Source organism: Pangasianodon hypophthalmus, chromosome 22, assembly GCF_027358585.1.
Source record: "Pangasianodon hypophthalmus isolate fPanHyp1 chromosome 22, fPanHyp1.pri, whole genome shotgun sequence".
In the NCBI taxonomy this organism is placed as follows: Eukaryota; Metazoa; Chordata; class Actinopteri; order Siluriformes; family Pangasiidae; genus Pangasianodon; species Pangasianodon hypophthalmus.
This window is the reverse complement of record NC_069731.1, coordinates 4,064,963-4,083,416: the sequence shown is the minus strand read 5'-3', so window position 1 is coordinate 4,083,416 and position 18,454 is coordinate 4,064,963. Positions and strand designations below refer to the sequence as shown.

The following is an 18,454-nucleotide window of genomic DNA, read 5'->3' as shown; positions in this document are numbered from 1 at the left end:
GGCATTAGTTTTTGCCTCCTTAAACCCACCTTCATTAATTAAATTATTGTACAAATACACACTAATAAAATACTGGAATATCCTTTAAAATGGTTCTTGTTATACCACCAAGTGGAAATGAAACACAGACACTTTTATATAGTTGACTAATAGATATTTATTTATATACTATATATAGATAGATATCTTACACAACAGCACAATGTGGACATAAAGAATATAACATTACATTACATTACATATATAGAGCTTCTTTACCATGGTTTAAGTATGAAAAGTCCGCACTGTCGAGCTGCATAGTGATGAGGAGAGGAGGTGTGGGGCGGCCCCCGGAAATCAGATTTCCACTTAATCTCTTATATCAGAATCTTCAGAATCATCTGTAAAGAACACACACACACAGCCATCCGTATACGCTTCTTATCAAGTCCATAGGTCCTTCTGTTCTTGATATACATTCACGCAGGTAGAAAACATTTCTCCAGTGATGTTTTCGTGATGGAAGATGGACTCCAAAGCGTCATACTGCTGTGGTGTCATGGTTATGCATAGACTTGCATATAGAGCATTTACACGCTGCGTGTGCTTCAGTTCTGTTCCGCGTCACCGTGTGCAAAAGCAGCGAGTTTCCATTTTAAAAGCGGCGCCTAACGTGCAGCCTGGCTAATGTTATACATTCATGAATAAAATACAAAAGACATTTTACACACAAACAATGATGATGACGACGATGATTTAGGATGATGATGAAGGCCAAACAAAAACAAATAAGTAGGACATTTTAAAAGATAACATTTTGGACAGGATGCCACACTAAACTATTCAAACACACATAATCATGCATTAGCACCTATTGCACGTTTCAGAACCTTTGATACAATTCCGTCCTTTTGTCAAGTGTGCAAAGAATAGTGCAGAGAAGCAAGCGCAGGACCTGGACGGTCACGACTCGACACGCTCGGGAAGATTACAGCAGTGATCTCTGTCTCTGTCTCACCTGTGCTGTCCACATCATCAATACCACAACGTGTGCAATTCAGACTTTAGACATGGTATATACTGTATATATTATATACGTACACAAAAATACAGCATTCCGTTCCTTACAGAAGTCCAGAGCTGAGACGCAGTATTGTTTTTTTTTCTGTCCTTGTTGTAAGGAATACAACACTTACGGACATATTATAGGAAAATAATCAACAATGGATTACTGTTCCCACCCTAAAGTTGATTATTTTCCTATAACAGCACACCCTGAAGTGTTTTACTCCTCTTGATCCTTCAGCAATTTACCAAAGAATAGATACATTTCTATTAAAGAATGACACTTTTTATCCATTTATAGTTGCATTTAATGTTGTGGTATGTCCATGAAACAAGTTACTTCCTGTTATCAGTTACGTTATAGCAGCTATAAACAGTCATTCCCTCACCAGCCTCTCTTCAGACATAGAAACGATAAAATATTAGAACGACGCATTAATATAAACCTTCTATTTCAGTTACAACCGGAACTACTGTCAGAGCTGCTGTTATAGAAAATTAATCAACACCTTCTGACCAATCAGAATAAGGTATTTATCAGTCATATAAGGAGATAACGAACGAGAGGCTGGTCACTGCTGAAGATGGTCAAGCGACAACGTCTAAAGACCTAAATAATTTCCCTATTAGCTATTATAGCTATAATAGCTTTTACAGAATCCCTGTTCATCCAATTTCATCCTAGCTATGCCATAACTGAGACATTATGCTAGCTAACATTATATGTAAGTGCAAGAAGCTGGAAGGTGTTTAAACTGTGACTGAATTTAAAAGTCACCCCAATCTGGCAACCCATTTATCTTATACTTTAGGCTATGTATATGTGTGTGTGTAAACTCAAGATAATGGGACAGATTTAAAAATATAAAATAAAATACACCTCTTCTCTGGACTTCCACAGTTCCTAAACCCTTTTGACGTAGTAGTAGTAATAATCATAGCAATAATAATAATAGTAATAATAAATCTTTTGTGTTAAATACATTCAGGAGGGAAACATACAGCCCGGTTTGGTCCGAGAGAGGAGAGCAGGTCTGTTTTAAGGGTGGACCTTGAAGGAGAGCAGCTCCTCCGAGTGCATGTTATTGAGGGAACGAAGCTCCGGTAGCTTCAGCAGCAGCTTGGTGAAGACGGCCGCCTCGTTCGAGTGGTTCTTCATGATCAGGTTCCTCAAAGCTCTGATCAGGTTCTCCTGCAGAGCCTCCACCGAGCTCATGTCCTCGATCCCGGTGCGGTCTGGAAACAAGCAACGTGATGTTAAACTTTATAGGAAAAAAATGCAGCCGACACTGAACTAGCACTGTATGAGCTCACTGCTTTTATTTAAAAAAAACAAACAAACAAAAAAAAACATTGGTGGACATTGTAACACCGAGTCTCCTACCATGAACTGTTTTTAAAAAAGTTCTAATTTTTGTCAAATCATATTTCTCACCTTAAGTTTCCATCATTCTGATATATATTAAATATAAGCCATGTTGAAATTTTTATTGTCTGAGCACAGGAGGGTTGGTACAGTACAGGAGTATATACAGTATATGTACACTGTCCGGCCAAAAAAAAAAAAAGTCAGGGTTAAAATTGCGAAAGAATGGTTCAGAGAGCATAAAGAATCATTTTCACACATGAATCGGCACCTCTGAGTCCTGACCTTAACCTCAGTGAAAGTCTGTGGGATGTGCTGGAGGAGACTACAGAGTGCTCACCTCTTTCATTGTCAGTACAAGATCTTGACCAAAAATTGATGCACCTCTTGATGGAAATAGCATCACAACATTTAACACAGAGGCCTGGCGCTATTTGCCAATTCATGTGTGTTTTAACCCTGATGAATCTTGGCAGTGTCGTCCTGGAATATAACCATGATACGTCTTTCTACATGGTTATTAAAGAACTAAAAAGCTACACATTTCATCTTTTAAGATTAAAAGAACTGTTGCCAAACATATAACATGCTAGAAACATTATAATCACCCTAATAATGATCCATTCATAGACTCTTATGTATTTTCCTATTAAAATCTAAACAGCGACTTTTTTTTTGGCCGGGGAGTGTATATATGTACACATACAGGAGTGTAAATCATTAAATAAATTATAACTAAAAACATTTCCTAAAGGAGGATTTAGATTTTCAGAAAACGTGGTAAAGGAATTTTGTACCAGCAGAGACGAGCACGAGTGCGGTGAAGAGGCTTATCTCCTCGGGGCTGAGCTGCAGCGCCATGAGCTTCTCACTGAAGTCGAACATGGACGAGAGCAGTTCTCCCGCACCCATGGAGCGCAGAGCCTCCACGCTGTAGCTCCGCCCACTCAGGAAGCTCACCGTGCGCTGCTTCACGTCGAACAGCGAGGAGAAGCGCACCATCAGCACCTGTGAGCACACCATCAGAGCAAAGTTACAGTAATGAAGTGGTAAACAGTGACTTGTTTTTGTGAAGACAGTATCACGTGCACTCTGTACCTCGAATGTTCCAGCCTTGAGCAGGCTGACCTGGTCGTGCTGCGAGAGCTCGCGAAAGCCCGGAATCTGCCTGGCAAACTCCACCACCTCTCGCACAGCAGGCGTGAAGCTCATGGAGAACTCCTCCCAGATCTCATGGCTGGACTTGGACGGGTCCACTATGGGTGAAGTGTTCATGGGACACACCTGTAGGACACGCAACTGTTTTCAGTGTTTGAACAGGAAGACATTCATATCCAACATCCACATCATATAAGTAGTAGGTGAGATTTTTATAAAGACTTTCTCTATTGAGCTATCAAGTGGCCAAGTGATGCTACCACCACCATGCTTCACTGCCAGGTTTTAACTCTACAAAATGAGCAAACGTTAAAAGGGGACAAATACCTAGGCAAGGCGATGTATCTATACACGTACCTACCCCTCCACTTTACCTGTCTATGTATCTACAAACATCTGTCTATTGATTATTAAATTTTGGCAGCAAAACAGGAGGACACTCACCAGGTGCCTTCGGCTGGCTGATATTCCAGCGAGCTCGTTCAGATTGGGTCTGCTGTAGTGGCAGTATGAGGCGTTATCAGGCTGAGCACTGCTGTGGTACCTGATAGTGATTTGCTGCCGACTTTCACAGGGAGAGTTGTGGATGTTTGTCACATTGCTGTTGCTCAGTCGTTCTGAGAGGCCCAGTGAAAGGGCGCCCCCTGTTGTAGGAAAGATAAACACCAAATTCACAGATGTAATACACCTTATTCAGATAATTTTCTGCACAGTAAGACAGTGAGAAATGCTTAGAGAAAAAAAAATCTATTGCAATATTACAAATTATTGTAAACAGCTTTGTTTATTATTATTTTTTAAGTTCACGTCACAATATATAACCTTAAATATCCAACATTTATTTAGCATGTTATTGAACTTTAATTTATTGCTGCTATGGACCACTATGGAACACTAGATTAATGTATTAAGCTAACATGGAATGAACAGATAGAGGGCAAAAACAAAACGTTAATTAAACCCCTGATTTAACACACCTGATTGTGCAAGATGAAATCCATCAGGCCGAGGTGCCGAATCCTCCTCCCCGCTGTCTGAGGAACAGGACGAGGCCAAGCTCATAGTGTCCATGGGCACTAGTGACTCTGAGTCCTGAGAGCACTGCGGTGAGGACGGGGGCGAGGGAGAGGAAGAGGAAGACGAGGGAGAGCAGGAGCTGGAGTCTCGGAGCACTTGGTGCAGCTGGGCGCCGGTCATCACGCTGTTCATGGCATTCTGCATTTCCAGGAGCATGCGCTGCTTCTCCCGCTTCGGGATGCGTCCAAACCGCACAGCTGCCGGAGAGAATTGGGCGTCGTTAAACTTACTAGCATGAGAGAAACTTGAGTTTATAGGTGCGCGTCAAAAAATTAGTTTTAATTATTGTCTCGGTTCATGGCACTTATGTAACCAGCTGGAGTGAGAGCCAACTTTACTTTAAGTGAAAACTAAAGAAAGTGAGTGACATTACAATGAAAGTATGCTGTAGTTATTTTCACTCGGTTACATAATTTACTAACGTTATATAAAACATAATTATGTGATCACAGAGTATAAACCCAAACAGGAAATTCTTACAGCGTGATTATTATAGCTCATTTGAATATTCTGATTAAAAATGTCCTAATTTACAGGCTATTCATTCCTGAATTTACAGCCCATCAATTTTAGCAAACAAATTATACCACAGTCCATTTTTTTAAGCTCTTAAATCAGTACATCACTTATTATGTTTCGCTGCTCAATTATTTATTCAGGATTTCCTTTAATTTGCACCTGTCTGTATATTCATAAATTTTACTATACACACATTTCATTTAAATGGTAACACACTCCTCTGTACGTTATGCATTACTACCCTGAGTGTGTTTAATGAACAGTAAATTTCTTTCGCTCCATGTCCATGCAGAAGCACAGAAGAAAAGCGCTCACCGTCCCGTGACATTCCCACCGCGAGGCACTTCTTGAATCGGCACTGCTGGCAGCGGTTTCGGTTTATGCGCATGATGGTGCAGTTCTCCGACTTCATGCACTTCTTATACTGGATATTCTGCTGGATGCTCCTCCGGAAAAAGCCCTGAAGGTTTCAACAGGCACATTAATCAAACATATCTGTTTGCTAGAGGCTAGAAGATTAATTTAGAGACATGACAATATGGGTTGATTTTACTGAGAAAAAACAAGTAAATGAATTAAAGTGTGATTTGTCCTTACCTTGCAACCTTCACAAGCGTGAACGCCGTAATGAAATCCTGAAGCCACGTCGCCACACACTTTACACAGCAGCACCATGCCGTTCAGCTCTAAAAACACAAAACACAAATACGTGGCGTGAATACTGACACTGGAGATATCTGTGTCAATTCTGAACAGTGTGTACCAGGAAAAAGAGGGAATATGATGAAGGATTGATACCATCTGTGTGTTTTCGGGTGTCTGTCAGTCACAGTGAAGGAGGCGTGGCCTTTCTACTTGTCAATCATAGTGAAGGAGGCGTGGCCTTTCTACTTGTCAATCATAGTGAAGGAGGCGTGGCCTTTCTACTTGTCAATCATAGTGAAGGAGGTGTGGTCTTTCTACTTGTCAATCATAGTGAAGGAGGTGTGGCCTTTCTACTTGTCAATCATAGTGAAGGAGGCGTGGCCTTTCTACTTGTCAATCATAGTGAAGGAGGTGTGGCCTTTCTACTTGTCAATCATAGTGAAGGAGGTGTGGCCTTTCTACTTGTCAATCATAGTGAAGGAGGCGTGGCCTTTCTACTTGTCAATCATAGTGAAGGAGGCGTGGCCTTTCTACTTATCAATCATAGTGAAGGAGGCGTGGTCTTTCTACTTGTCAATCATAGTGAAGGAGGCGTGGCCTTTCTACTTATCAATCATAGTGAAGGAGGCGTGGTCTTTCTACTTGTCAATCATAGTGAAGGAGGCGTGGCCTTTCTACTTGTCAATCATAGTGAAGGAGGCGTGGCCTTTCTACTTGTCAATCATAGTGACGGAGGCGTGGCCTTTCTACTTGTCAATCATAGTGAAGGAGGCGTGGCCTTTGTGTTTGTCAGTAATAATGCAGGAGGCGTGGCCTTTGTGTTTGTCAGTAATAGTGCAGGAGGCGTGGCCTTTGTGTTTGTCAGTAATAATGCAGGAGGCGTGGCCTTTGTGTTTGTCAGTAATAGTGCAGGAGGCGTGGCCTTTGTGTTTGTCAGTAATAGTGAAGGAGGCGTGGCCTTTGTGTTTGTCTGTCATGGTGAAGGAGGCGTGGCCTTTGTGTTTGTCAGTAATAATGCAGGAGGCGTGACCTTTGTGTTTGTCAGTAATAGTGAAGGAGGCGTGGCCTTTGTGTTTGTCTGTAATAGTGCAAGAGGCGTGGCCTTTGTGTTTGTCAATCACAGTGGAGGAGGCGTGGCCTTTGTGTTTGTCAATCACAGTGGAGGAGGCGTGGCCTCTGTGCTTCTTAGCCACAGTTAAGGACATTCTGATGTCCTTCTAACCAATTTTCCCCAAAACAGCTTTAAAGCTGTAAATCATATCGTACTGAATTTTTGACTACTTGAAATGTATCTTTTATATCAGAAGCCCTATCAAAAGCACCCTATTAAAAGGATATATGCATCTGAAATCATTTACTAATACATTTTATTAGCTTTCCAGCAGTGCAAATTTCCCAAAAGTGCTGGAGCAGACTGACAAAAACAAGCTTTTCAAAACCTTTTCTGTAACAGGAAGTCCAGACTTACTCGTGATGCTGCTCTTGGTTGCGCTCTTCTCCGACACAGGCATGCGAGAGTGGGTGGGTTTAGGGACGCCGAGAGGCCTGGCGCTGGGCATTTCCATCTTCACGCTCTGTGCTGTTGAAGGGGGCGGGGATGACGACTGTGAGTGGACACTGGAGCTGTCACTCAAGCAGGATTTGGGGCTGGAGGCGGAACCGGAAGAGCAGATGTACGCTATCACACCAGCTGGCAAAAGAGGAAGAACAGGAGACATGTGAGAAGATTTTAATAATATACTCGTAGCTATCGATGGTTAACTAAGAGAAGAGCGGCGTCAATCAGTTACGCAGTTAGAGGACAACTGAGCCAGCGAGCTATTCTTATGAGTTTTTTTTTTTGTTTGTTTGCTTTTCAGCAGAGTTGGGATGAGATCTTGGAATACAGCAAAGATAGCTCTGTGTTCAGTTATTGCACCCAGTCCAAGTACAATCCAACTGAAGAAAACTGTACACAAGATAATATTAATACTAAACTCTGTCAAGTTGCTAGTTCTGCAATATTCTGCTTCCTGTCTGGGGTAGAAACAGGTCAGTAGATGGGCAGATTTTAGCCACGGTGCTTTAAGCCTAGGAGTTATAACTCGTTTAAAATTTACATCTGGGGGTAAAAGGTGCAACGGTGGCTCTCTGGTCGGTTTCTCATGCTACCACGTCCCAATTAAAGGAATGACAAGGTTACAGCATGAGCATAAATAACAGCAATTCCATACAAAGGTCAGCTTTAAACCCCTTGACCTCTCAGGACCTGCAGCAACACACGTACTCTCCTCACTCCCTAAATTACACTGCAGTTACTGAATAATTCATAGTGGTTAGTGAATAATGTGCTTTAGGGGTGAACATGGAGAAATAAGGCTGTGAGAAAAGGAGACAAAACTCGCTATTGAATTGCAGATTAAGGCGGTATTCAACTTTGTTCTCAATTACAATTTTAGTAGTATTACAATAAGTCAGTCTGTAAAAGACCTTTTTAGACATGTCACATCCACAATGCCTCTCCTATTACACCAGCTCATTAAAATTTGGCCCAGAACTCTGCTACAAAACTGCTACATATAACAATTCATTAAGATATATCAGATTGATAGAGGGGATACTAGTCCTAGATTTTCTTTATCTGCATTAGTCAAGGCTCAATAATATCACTGTGTAGAAAATATTTAAAGGTGCAATAGTCGATTTTGTTATTCCTCACTTGTACAAACAACCTGGACGATATGATAAAAACAACAACAACAACAACAACAACAAGCCGTGGCCTTAGCATAAGTGTATTAAGTGGCTGAGAAAACTAGTTTGGAAAACGGACTTCCGGTCCGGAACGCTTTTTTGATTTTGGATTCGTTTCCTATTAATCATCCTAAAGACACTCTACGGGACACCGCAGATCCTGGGGGCGGAGCTTCGTGAACATGGGTGGGAATGATTCAAATGTCAAACCCACCTAACCCTTAGAGACCTAAAACGAATCTAAGTCTGTTACTCATCTTACCTAATGCACCTTTAAGGATTTAGTTTGAATTTTACAATTTACTTAATATACGTAATTCAATAATACATAATGAATGATAAAAATGTATGTTGTGCAGGAAAATGTCACGGTCATTTTTGCAATAAAAATATAATAAAAATAATAATATAATATATAATATTGTTAATTTTAAAGACAAATATGGCAGGCTACATGTAACAGTACTGTATTATATTGTTACACTTTATTTTATATATTATATTAATAATAGTGTACTTTATTCATTCATAATAATCATTACACACACACACACACACACATATATATATATATATATATATATATATATATATATATATATATATATATATATATAATTCATACTGCAAAAGACAAGAGCAGGTTACCTAATCCTGCGTGACTGAGGATTCCCAGACCCGCCCACACGTGTCTGTCGCGTATTCGCCAGGGCCGTATCCCAAACGCTACGCCAGTGCCCTACATAGTTTGCACAACCCACTAGATGCACTTCACTAACTGAGCGCCAGCGTATCAAATATCATGTCACAGCAGCACACCGTTTCTATTTTAAACTCGCTATTTAGTCTGGAGCTCGGATGTACTCGTTATTTGATACCCGAGAGAGTGCGCCTACGTAGGGAGCTGGGATTGATTTGAACTCGGGCCTGAAGAGGAAAAAAAAAAAAGGCAATCTAGGTCACCGCACCTGGCTCACATGCTGCTGCGGAGACACTCCGCGCCGAATTATGCAATGAGATACGTCACGGAAGTTCTCGACCAATCAGAAGGCAGAGAACGCCGGCTCGCGTACACAGAGGCACATGGGCAGGCGGGACAAGCCATGTGAGCCGGATGAAGAAGAGTACAAGCACATAAACACGGTAGCGCTGTGTACACCCCCCCTTACTCACACACAAAGCGTACAATATTATAAAAATAAACACAATAACCAGAACAATAAACGCTGCATTAATCCAGCATGTCTTTACATGTCTTTACATTTTAGCGTTTTTATTTTACGCTACATATAGTATGTTAAAGCCCCTTACCTGGTTTTGTTGATCCCATTTTCGTCTTAAACAGCTTCCCAAGTCCAACCTGAAACTGTTATAAGGTGCTAACCTTGTATGATTGGTTAGCTAACCAGCTAACAAGCTAAATACCGTCCAGAAAATAGTCCTCAGACTTGTAGCAGTGAACAGAGACAGCTCATGTCGCTCCAAAGATATCCGGGAATCTCCTCAGGAACCTCCCTGCTACCAAATCATCCAAAAAATAATAATAATGTGAGAAAAAACCCGCTTCTCATATGGAGTATTGTTAGTGTACAGTGGCTGTAGGTCCTGCACATCGGCAAGTGACTGCTGCTAAGAACTGAATGTTCTGAGGTTTGTTGCTATGGGGCCATTTCTCCGCCCCCCCACCCTGACCGCGCGCGCGCTACAGTCACTTTAACCCAGTGACACAGTTTCCACAGAGCAAGGGGGCGGGGCCTCAGCGCTCAGATCAGCGACGTCACTGCTGGCGCAAGGTCGTAACATTCCTGAGCAGAGCTGCTTCAGTGCTAGGAGCGCTTTAATACAATACACAGTCGGTGTGTGTTAAAGGTGCAATATATATATATTTTAATTCCTTACTTGTACTTTAACCTGGAAGATTAGAAGAGTAGAACATGAAAAAAGCCGTGGCCTTAGCAAAAGTGTACTAAGCGGATGAGAAAATGTGTACTAAGCATTTGGAAAACTGACTTCCGGTCCGGAAAGTTGTTTGTGTTTGGATGTGCTGCCTGTCAGTCATTTTATAAGCGTTGTATATGTGCTCTAATGTGATCTTGCCTCCCTCCACCAAAGTTAAATTCCAATACTCAAGAACGCAAGAACGGAGGACGCGTGAAATTACCCGGGTGTGTTCTTGATATCGCGGACGCATCGGATACAGACTTGAACGAATCGAACGCACTTGAAGTCCCAGAAGTCATTGCAGCAAAACAATGGCGGATGACGGAAGCCTGACCCATAACTGTAAGTTTTAATGTCTTTTTTTAAATCTAAATATACATCTAAAAAGAATGATTTTGATATATGATTTAGATTGAGATATATATGACGTTGTTGAAAAGTCGAATGTATTTCCGCAGCAAGCGTGCGAATGTGAGACGGCTCGTGAAAGTAAACATTTATTTGGCATAGTTTTAATAAAGTAATAAACACATGGAGAGAGCCAGTAGTGCTCAGATTCAAATTCAGATGTATGTTTTATCTTTATATTGACAAAGCATTTGCAACATTAAATATACATATTTATTTACACACATATACACCTTTAAAGAAAAAGATATAAGATACAATAAAAATATTGTAAAATAAATGTAAATAATAATGATAATAATGTAAATAATGTTATGTTTGTCATTATATGAATGTTGCAGTGTTGAATTTATTGTCCATTTGGCGGTCCTGTCCCACTACTAGAAATGTGCCGGGACGGTCCATTGCACAACAGGAAGATCGCAGCACAGCTCAGTTCTCGTAAAGACACAAGATGTCCTGTCCTTCTGAGTTCTTCCAAGGTAGCTTGGCAAGTCTGTTCTTTGCTTTCTTAGAATTGAGAAACAGACATAGACACTCTACGGGCCACGTAAGATTTTGGGGGCAGAGCTTTGTGAACATGGATGAGAATCATTCAAACTTCAAAACTGTTAGAAACCTAATCTTGAAAAAAAAAATTAATCTTACTTATCGCACCTTTAAAGGCAACCTCAACTCTGAAACACAGTGTATATTTTGACATTTGTTGTCATGTGATTAGTGTTTCTGATGTTAATTTGTTAGTTAGTGCTGTACACACTTACCATTCATTCAGCTTTCTCTTTTACAACATCTAGAGGATCTGGCATAATTTCTATCCACTCAGGTGGTTGATGAGGTCCTTGTCTTTTTGACACTGGAGTACTGCAACTCGTTCCTGGCGCGCCATCCTACTTTTGCAACTGATCCAGTATGCAGCTGCCAGACTTGTTTTCAATCTCTCCATGTTCTCCCAAGCCGCCCCGTTGCTGTACTCCTTCTTCCTGTAGCTGCAGATTTAAAGCACTGATGCTCACATACGAAGCCAAAAACAGATCAGCGCCCACGGATCTGAAGGCACTAATCACACTGCGCTTTGCAGCTAAAGTCCCAACTCTTCACCTTGCATCTGCTGTACTAACCTCCACCTAACAAATGGTATTTTTAGACTCTGACCTAGTGACCTAGCATGAGAATATGTTTGTGAAAGAGCCTACAAAGTACTTGTGTAAGTTGCTCTTCATGCAGGTGTCTGCTAAATAACATATATATATAAATATAAATAAATGTTATAAGTTAGTGGTGGTCTGCCGTGATGACATCAAGGAGGACATTTCTAGTTACAACGGCGTATAATAGGAGAAAAGAAAGACTAAAGCGCTGCTGCGTCGCTGTCTTTAGGTGAAGGTGAAGCTAGGGCTACATCTCACTGCACCACTATCAGCAGGAAGTCAAACTGCATTGTGGGTAACGTAGTCAAGTCAAGTCAAATTTTATTTATAAAGCACGTTTAAAGACAACATTAGTTGATTCAAACTGCTGTACATAACAATGTAGGAAAGTGAAAATAGACCATGTCAGTGAAAGAAGTTTAAATTAAAAAAGTCAACTCAGAATTTCTTGGATTTAGTTATTTAGCATTATACGTAGTTAATATACTGACACACAGTGTATAGATGGGCTAGAATCAGTAACTGTACACCTATACAGCAAGAGTACCTGATAATGTGGCTGCAGTGTGTACAGTGTGTACAGAATACTGCTAATTTACTAGTATCACAAAATTATACATTATACATTAAATATATTACATTATGAAATGCATATATGCTGCATCATTTAAATAAAGATCGATACCGTCTTACATACTTGCCAACAAGTTAATGATATAGCAATGTTCAGATAAAGTGTACTGGATTTATTATATGACAATTCACAGTGTGATAATGTTATCTGTATATTTACTACACCATTACTAAATGTCCCGTCACAGGCGACTTAACTGAGACGACCTTTAGAGCAAATTGCTTCAACATGGCAGGAATGTGATGTGTTGTTTAACTTGTCTGCCAATTGCTAAAAAGATAAGTATTGTGACCCACAATGATAGTACAGGTAACGTTTGCTAATGTTACCTTTAGCTAATTTATTAATTTTCAAATATTGTAGTCTTACTGAAGAGTTATTATAGTACTATTAGTCCTAGATCTGTTATAATCCTATATATGGCCACAGTCTTATTATATTAATTTAACATAACCTTGTATAGTACTATTATTTGTAGTCATGTTATTGCTTAGTGTTTAAATGGGAACATTAATGACATACTTTTATGAGCGGAGATGGGAAAAGTACCCAAAGTGCCCACTCGAGTGGTAGAGATGATCTCTGGGTGGGAGGGAGGGCATATGATTTCTCCTGTGTCAATCACAGAGACAATAGCCAATCACAGGCATCTGTGAGCTTGTGTATGCAGAAGAGGGTAGATAGTGCTGGGGTAGAGGGTAGATGTGTGTGTGTGTGTGTGTGTGTGTGTGTGTATATATATATATATATATATATATATATATATATATATATATATATATATATATATATATATGTATGTAAAACCTCTTAAATGTACTTAAAACAGGAAAGTCAAAGTAGAAGAATGATTCAGATGCTGATTTTAGTTACTGACTGGAGTACTAGAGGAACAGAAAATGCACACACAGACCCAAACAGAACACGTCAGGTACATTTCAGCCACAGTGTTTTATTGGATGTTTGTCCATAAAGCAAGTGCACAACAAACCTCACTGTGTCACACACTATATACAAACCTGTGATTTTTCCATCTATCCACTAGCCAGACTTTCCCAGTGGCTGCTTTTTGACGGCGTGTTTAAAAAATATGTTACAAACAGAGCGGAGCTTCGTGTTGATGTGGGTGCAAATCGGCATCCTGTTAACATGCACATACCATGACTGAAAAACAAAAGCGTGGTCGTGTGTGTGTGTGTGTGTGTGTGTGTGGGTTCTTATACATAGTCTGTATTTGTTCCTGATGCCACTTACATACATGAGGTTGAGCAACATTAATAATAATAATAATAATAATAATAATAATAATAATAATAATACCAACAACAACAACAACAATATTTTCCTCCTAGGATAATTCAAACATTCAGATAATTGGAAAATAAAATCCCAGTCTACTCTTTGTATAAAAAAGAAGCTTTCAAGTCAACGAGGAACAAAAGGACAGTTCTGTTCACCGAAAGCGGCCAGGGTGGTCGGGGAAGCGGAGATTATATATGGTGAGTGTGCTCTGAGAGGACGGGGACAGAGGTAGACAGGTACGCTGGGGTCGGAAAGAGGGACAATTTATAGTGGGAGGCTCAGAGGGAGGACTTCTCTTTATGTGGCGTATCTCTTCGTCCACTGTTTGGCTATTCTGTCGTGTTCAGTTCTGTTGGTCAGGTATTGCGTGGCGATGCTCCCGACGAGAGGGTCGGCTGTGGGACAAACACAACAAATTCACAACATGGAAAAGAGCACAAAATAGCCAGAAGTAGCTTGATGTTTCTTCCTTCCTGCATGTGATTATGTCTTTGCATTATGGCGGACATTTACCAACATTATAAATTATATATTTATGTCCCGGCGCTGTTGAAACCTCAGTTTCTATACCAGCAGCTCTGACAATAGTTCCAGCTATCCCATGTTTATATTAATGCACTCCTTCTAACACTTTATCACTTCTGTATTAACAGCTTACACCGGGACTTGTATGGTTGATGCATCAGATACGTAAATAGACTTTAAAAAGTGTGTAATTGTTGACATGGTGAGGTTTTCTGTGAGGAGCACAGCATTTTTGGAAGGAGTCTCCACTTTGCCCTTTCCATTTTCTCGATAACTTGACAAAAAAACATTTTTTTAACATATTAACTTTAACAGAGGGAAAAGACAGGCTGGTGAGAGCACGACTGTTACGGCTGCTATAATAGGCAGGAACGAACTCGTTTCACAGACGTTCCACCACATTAAATGCAACAAGAAATGGATAAAAAAAAAATACGACGTGTCTGTTTAAAAAAAAAAAATTGGAATCATTGTGAAATTGCTGTGTTATTTAAGCAATATTGCAATTAAATGCAATATTAAATTAATATTAATTATTAATTAATTAATATTAAATGCAATACTGCATTTCATTGGCTTAGTATATGTATTTTGAGCAATGACAATAAAGTTGAATCTAATCTAATCTAATCTAAAATCGCATGAGCGAGAGTGTGATTTTATTGAATAACGGCACGACTCTAACTAATCACAGCCGTGCTGATATTCAGTATAAACGCTCTCTTGCTCATGCTCATATTTCCTCTATACAACAGTTCTATAAACAAGAAATTAATATCAAGTAAGTGACGTTTCGGACACAGTATGGCCAAATGTTCTGTTTATTTTTCACTAACACTACTGTAGTAACTGTTTCGAACTAGGAAGTGGAATTTTATGTGGCGAACACAGATGAGTGGAGTGATGCACACAGTGAAACGTCCCAGTGCCTTTATAGGAAATATAAGCACTCTTGGAACGCCGCTTGACCAATTAAATTAGTGGACCGGAACTTATTGTTGTATAAAAGAGGAATAAAACACTCCAGGACCTGCTGTTGTATGAAAATATTCGACTTTGGGCTGGGAACAGTAACTCCGCTTCATCATACAACCCTGTCGTTGATTATTTTCCTATAACAGCACACCCAAGTGCTTTATTCCTTATATATTTTAAAAATGACTGTAACTTTTAATCACAGTATAATAAAATACATTACTAATAAATTCCTCCTCAGCTGAAGCAACAGTTCTGTCGGCCATTTTGAACAGAATTGTAGGATGGACTTTTCCAACATGGAGACAGGTTTCAAATTATTGTAATTAAGGATCCTTAGAAGACTTCTATGCTTATGGTGCCATGAACAAACAATGCCTAAGCTCATGAAATTCATGAAAATGTTCTATGCCATTGAAAGTTGCTGTAATTAATTACGACTTGAGGAGATGATTTTGAGGTCGAGGCCTCGCACCTGGGTTGCAGTCGGTGAGCAGTGAGCAGATGGACAGCAGTACTTTGGAGATGGTGAGTGCAGGACTCCAGTTGTCCTTCAGGATGTCCAGACAGATCACGCCCTGACTGTTAATGTTGCAGTGATAGATCCGTGTGCGAAATGTTACCTTGGAGAGATGGAGAGATTTAATTAGCCTTAATATAGATAAGCATTAACAAATTAGCCAGCTGCATGCTAATGCATTTTTTAAAGGAACAGATCCAGTGTACAACTGAAAAAGCCCTGTGAAGAGCTTTAAAGTGAAGACTCTGACATTTCTTTGCCTTTGTTTGCTTCAATCCAACAGATTTACGAGTGAAAGGTTGGATTTGTGCTGCGTCACGTTGCTTCATCGAGACGCTAAAGGTCTACATCAGCTTTCCACACAGAAATGCGCTGACGTGCTGCGCAGCGTGTTTTACTGTGGCTCATTGGAAGTGTCGTGGAAATTTATGGCATCAATTCGCACATTTGGAAACAGGCGAGTGGTTTCTCCTCCATGGAAAGACAAGTTTATGTTCCTGTTCCTGTGCTTGGATGAAATTGTTCAACGCCAGAGTAACAGGGTACACACAAACACAATGGACCAGCTATTTTACCTCGAGTTTTTTAAAAACCTGAGCTGAATTGCTTACAGGAACACTGTGTAAATGTAATACAGGTTTATTCAGCACAACACTGGCATACATAATGATGCCAGATTGCACACTTGTATCGATGTGTGATACATCTCTCGGCTTTCGGATTCGCCTGATTCATCCTGATGCTCAGCACTTATGACTCACTTGCTGTAAATGGTCCCACATAAAATAGAGTTCCAAGGTTTAGGGACCACCAGTAGGCTTTTTGAAAAAGAAAAAAAAAAGTTTCCATCTACCACTCTAAAGCGTGATGCTTCAGTTTTTCCAGTAGATGTTTTCTGAGTTTAACTGAGAACATCCTGTGACTGAGGTAGGACCTAAACCAGCTGTGCCTTCACATGCCTTCACAGGCCAACCACGCTCAAGGCATTTAATGAGAATATTATGATCTGCTACAGCAGTCGTCAAATGTCGGACCATGGCTCAGATGTGGACCGAGCAAAGTCAGACTGAATATTTGAAAATATCACAAATTGTTAAGTATTGAAAGGTAACTGGTGTCGCCATTCAGTCATGTTAGTTGCAGGCCATATAAGCAAAGAATTTTATGTTGTAGTCTACCAAGCAACAATTCACTCACCTTTAACAAGACAGACTTTGTGCTACGAAAGGTTTTAAAACCAGACTGAAAATATTCAAACATCTACCTCTTTAAGATGACAGAGAACTACTTTAGTGGAGGATTACGTACATTCTATGATTTAAATTTCCATAAAACTACAGTGCCAGAGCTCGGCTCCGCCCCACTGAGCTCCCTCTACTTCATACAATTCATGAAGAATTGTTTCAGACTGTAAGAAAATAAATACGAACCTGAAAACTGAAAAAGAGTGAGAGAATGTGGATTGGTTTAGTTTCCCTCACCTTGGGTGGTTTAAACGGATAATCAGGTGTGAAGGCAATGTCGAGAAAAAAGACGCCCCCTTCGTACACGGAGCCTGGTGGTCCCAAGATAGTGGATCTCCACTCGTAGATGTTGTCTCCTTTAGGACCGGCGCTGTGGACAAAAACAGGACACGCCTTCTTAATAGCTTCATAGCTGCTCAAGAGCTGACATTCAGAGTATGTTTTGTGAGGTTTGAAACACGGCCAATGCTTCTCTGCACGTCCACTCTAGGAAAATGTAGCACCAACCAAAAGGAAAATAATTTGCAGAGGCCTAAAGGTTGATTAATGGAAAAGAAAACGACTTCACAGCTACAGTTACTGGTACAATAGATTTTAAGAGTTTAAGAAATATTTCGAGCTTAAGTTAAAAATGTCAGTGTGGGCCCATGAATACAACAAATCCACCATGTATTTACAGCAAGAAAAGAAACAAAAATGTAACGTTTCTATTTAACAGGTTTAGAACTATCACATTAGACAAAATGCACAGATTGTGTTCAAAAAAAAAAAAAAAAATTATTTTATTTATATAGCACTTTTCTACCACTGTTAGTTCCACTGCAGGACAAAAACATGGAAGGAATCAATTTTTATGTTTTAAAAAAAGAAATATTGTCAACAACACAGCCCGCGTAACCAGAGAGATTCAAAAACAGACACAAATAGGTGTGCTTTGTTTCCCCTTTCTTTAAAAAAAAAAAAAAAAACATGCCAGAAAGGTTCATAGATGATCACAGATGATCCACAGGATGCAAAGCTTGAGCGAACGGTGCTGAATGCTGCATTTACAGCATCCTTAGTAACTGCCTGGTCAGGGTCACAGTGGTTTATATTAGGAGACTATTTTGTTTATCTTTTGGGAACTAGAACCAACAATTCAATTCAATTCATTTTTATTTGTATAGCGCTTTTTTACAAAGGTCATTGTCTCAAAGCAGCAAATTTGTTGAA

The 18,454-nt window shown here is 40.0% G+C and overlaps 2 protein-coding genes and 1 long non-coding RNA gene across 3 annotated transcripts in view; 1 reads left to right on the top strand and 2 right to left on the bottom strand.

The window, feature by feature from the left end:
* Nucleotides 1-143: 143 nt before the first annotated feature.
* Nucleotides 144-10,171, bottom strand: nr1d2a (nuclear receptor subfamily 1, group D, member 2a). The gene is made up of 9 exons (XM_026924488.3): nt 9,854-10,171; nt 7,278-7,499; nt 5,762-5,850; nt 5,480-5,624; nt 4,546-4,842; nt 4,013-4,212; nt 3,509-3,694; nt 3,208-3,418; nt 144-2,280 (listed from the first exon to the last, which is right to left on the bottom strand). The coding sequence occupies exons 1-9, from the start codon at nt 9,870-9,872 to the stop codon at nt 2,084-2,086; spliced, it is 1,566 nt and encodes a 521-aa protein (XP_026780289.3). The 5' UTR covers nt 9,873-10,171; the 3' UTR covers nt 144-2,083.
* A 157-nt stretch (nt 10,172-10,328) lies between these two features.
* Nucleotides 10,329-17,486, top strand: LOC113532993 (uncharacterized). Its single transcript, XR_003403379.3, has 3 exons — nt 10,329-10,825; nt 11,233-11,373; nt 16,282-17,486. It is a non-coding gene; the product is annotated as an uncharacterized LOC113532993 (long non-coding RNA).
* ube2e2 (ubiquitin-conjugating enzyme E2E 2) overlaps nt 13,609-18,454 on the bottom strand; it is a 29,221-nt gene continuing 24,375 nt past the window's right edge. Inside the window, exons 4-6 of the mRNA XM_026924761.3 lie at nt 17,480-17,612; nt 15,954-16,101; nt 13,609-14,373 (exon numbers count right to left, since the gene is read on the bottom strand). Coding sequence (XP_026780562.1) covers nt 14,276-14,373; nt 15,954-16,101; nt 17,480-17,612 — 379 coding nt within the window. The 3' untranslated portion in view covers nt 13,609-14,275. The remainder of the gene's footprint in view (nt 14,374-15,953; nt 16,102-17,479; nt 17,613-18,454) is intronic.

Bases quoted from the DNA above. Each gene is read 5' to 3' on its own strand.
- nr1d2a (XM_026924488.3), bottom strand. The intron at 3,695-4,012 runs GTGAGTGTCCTC...CGTGTCCTACAG, and splicing joins CAGCCAGCCGAAGGCACCTG to GTGTGTCCCATGAACACTTC. The intron at 3,419-3,508 runs GTACAGAGTGCA...GTGTGCTCACAG, and splicing joins TCAAGGCTGGAACATTCGAG to GTGCTGATGGTGCGCTTCTC.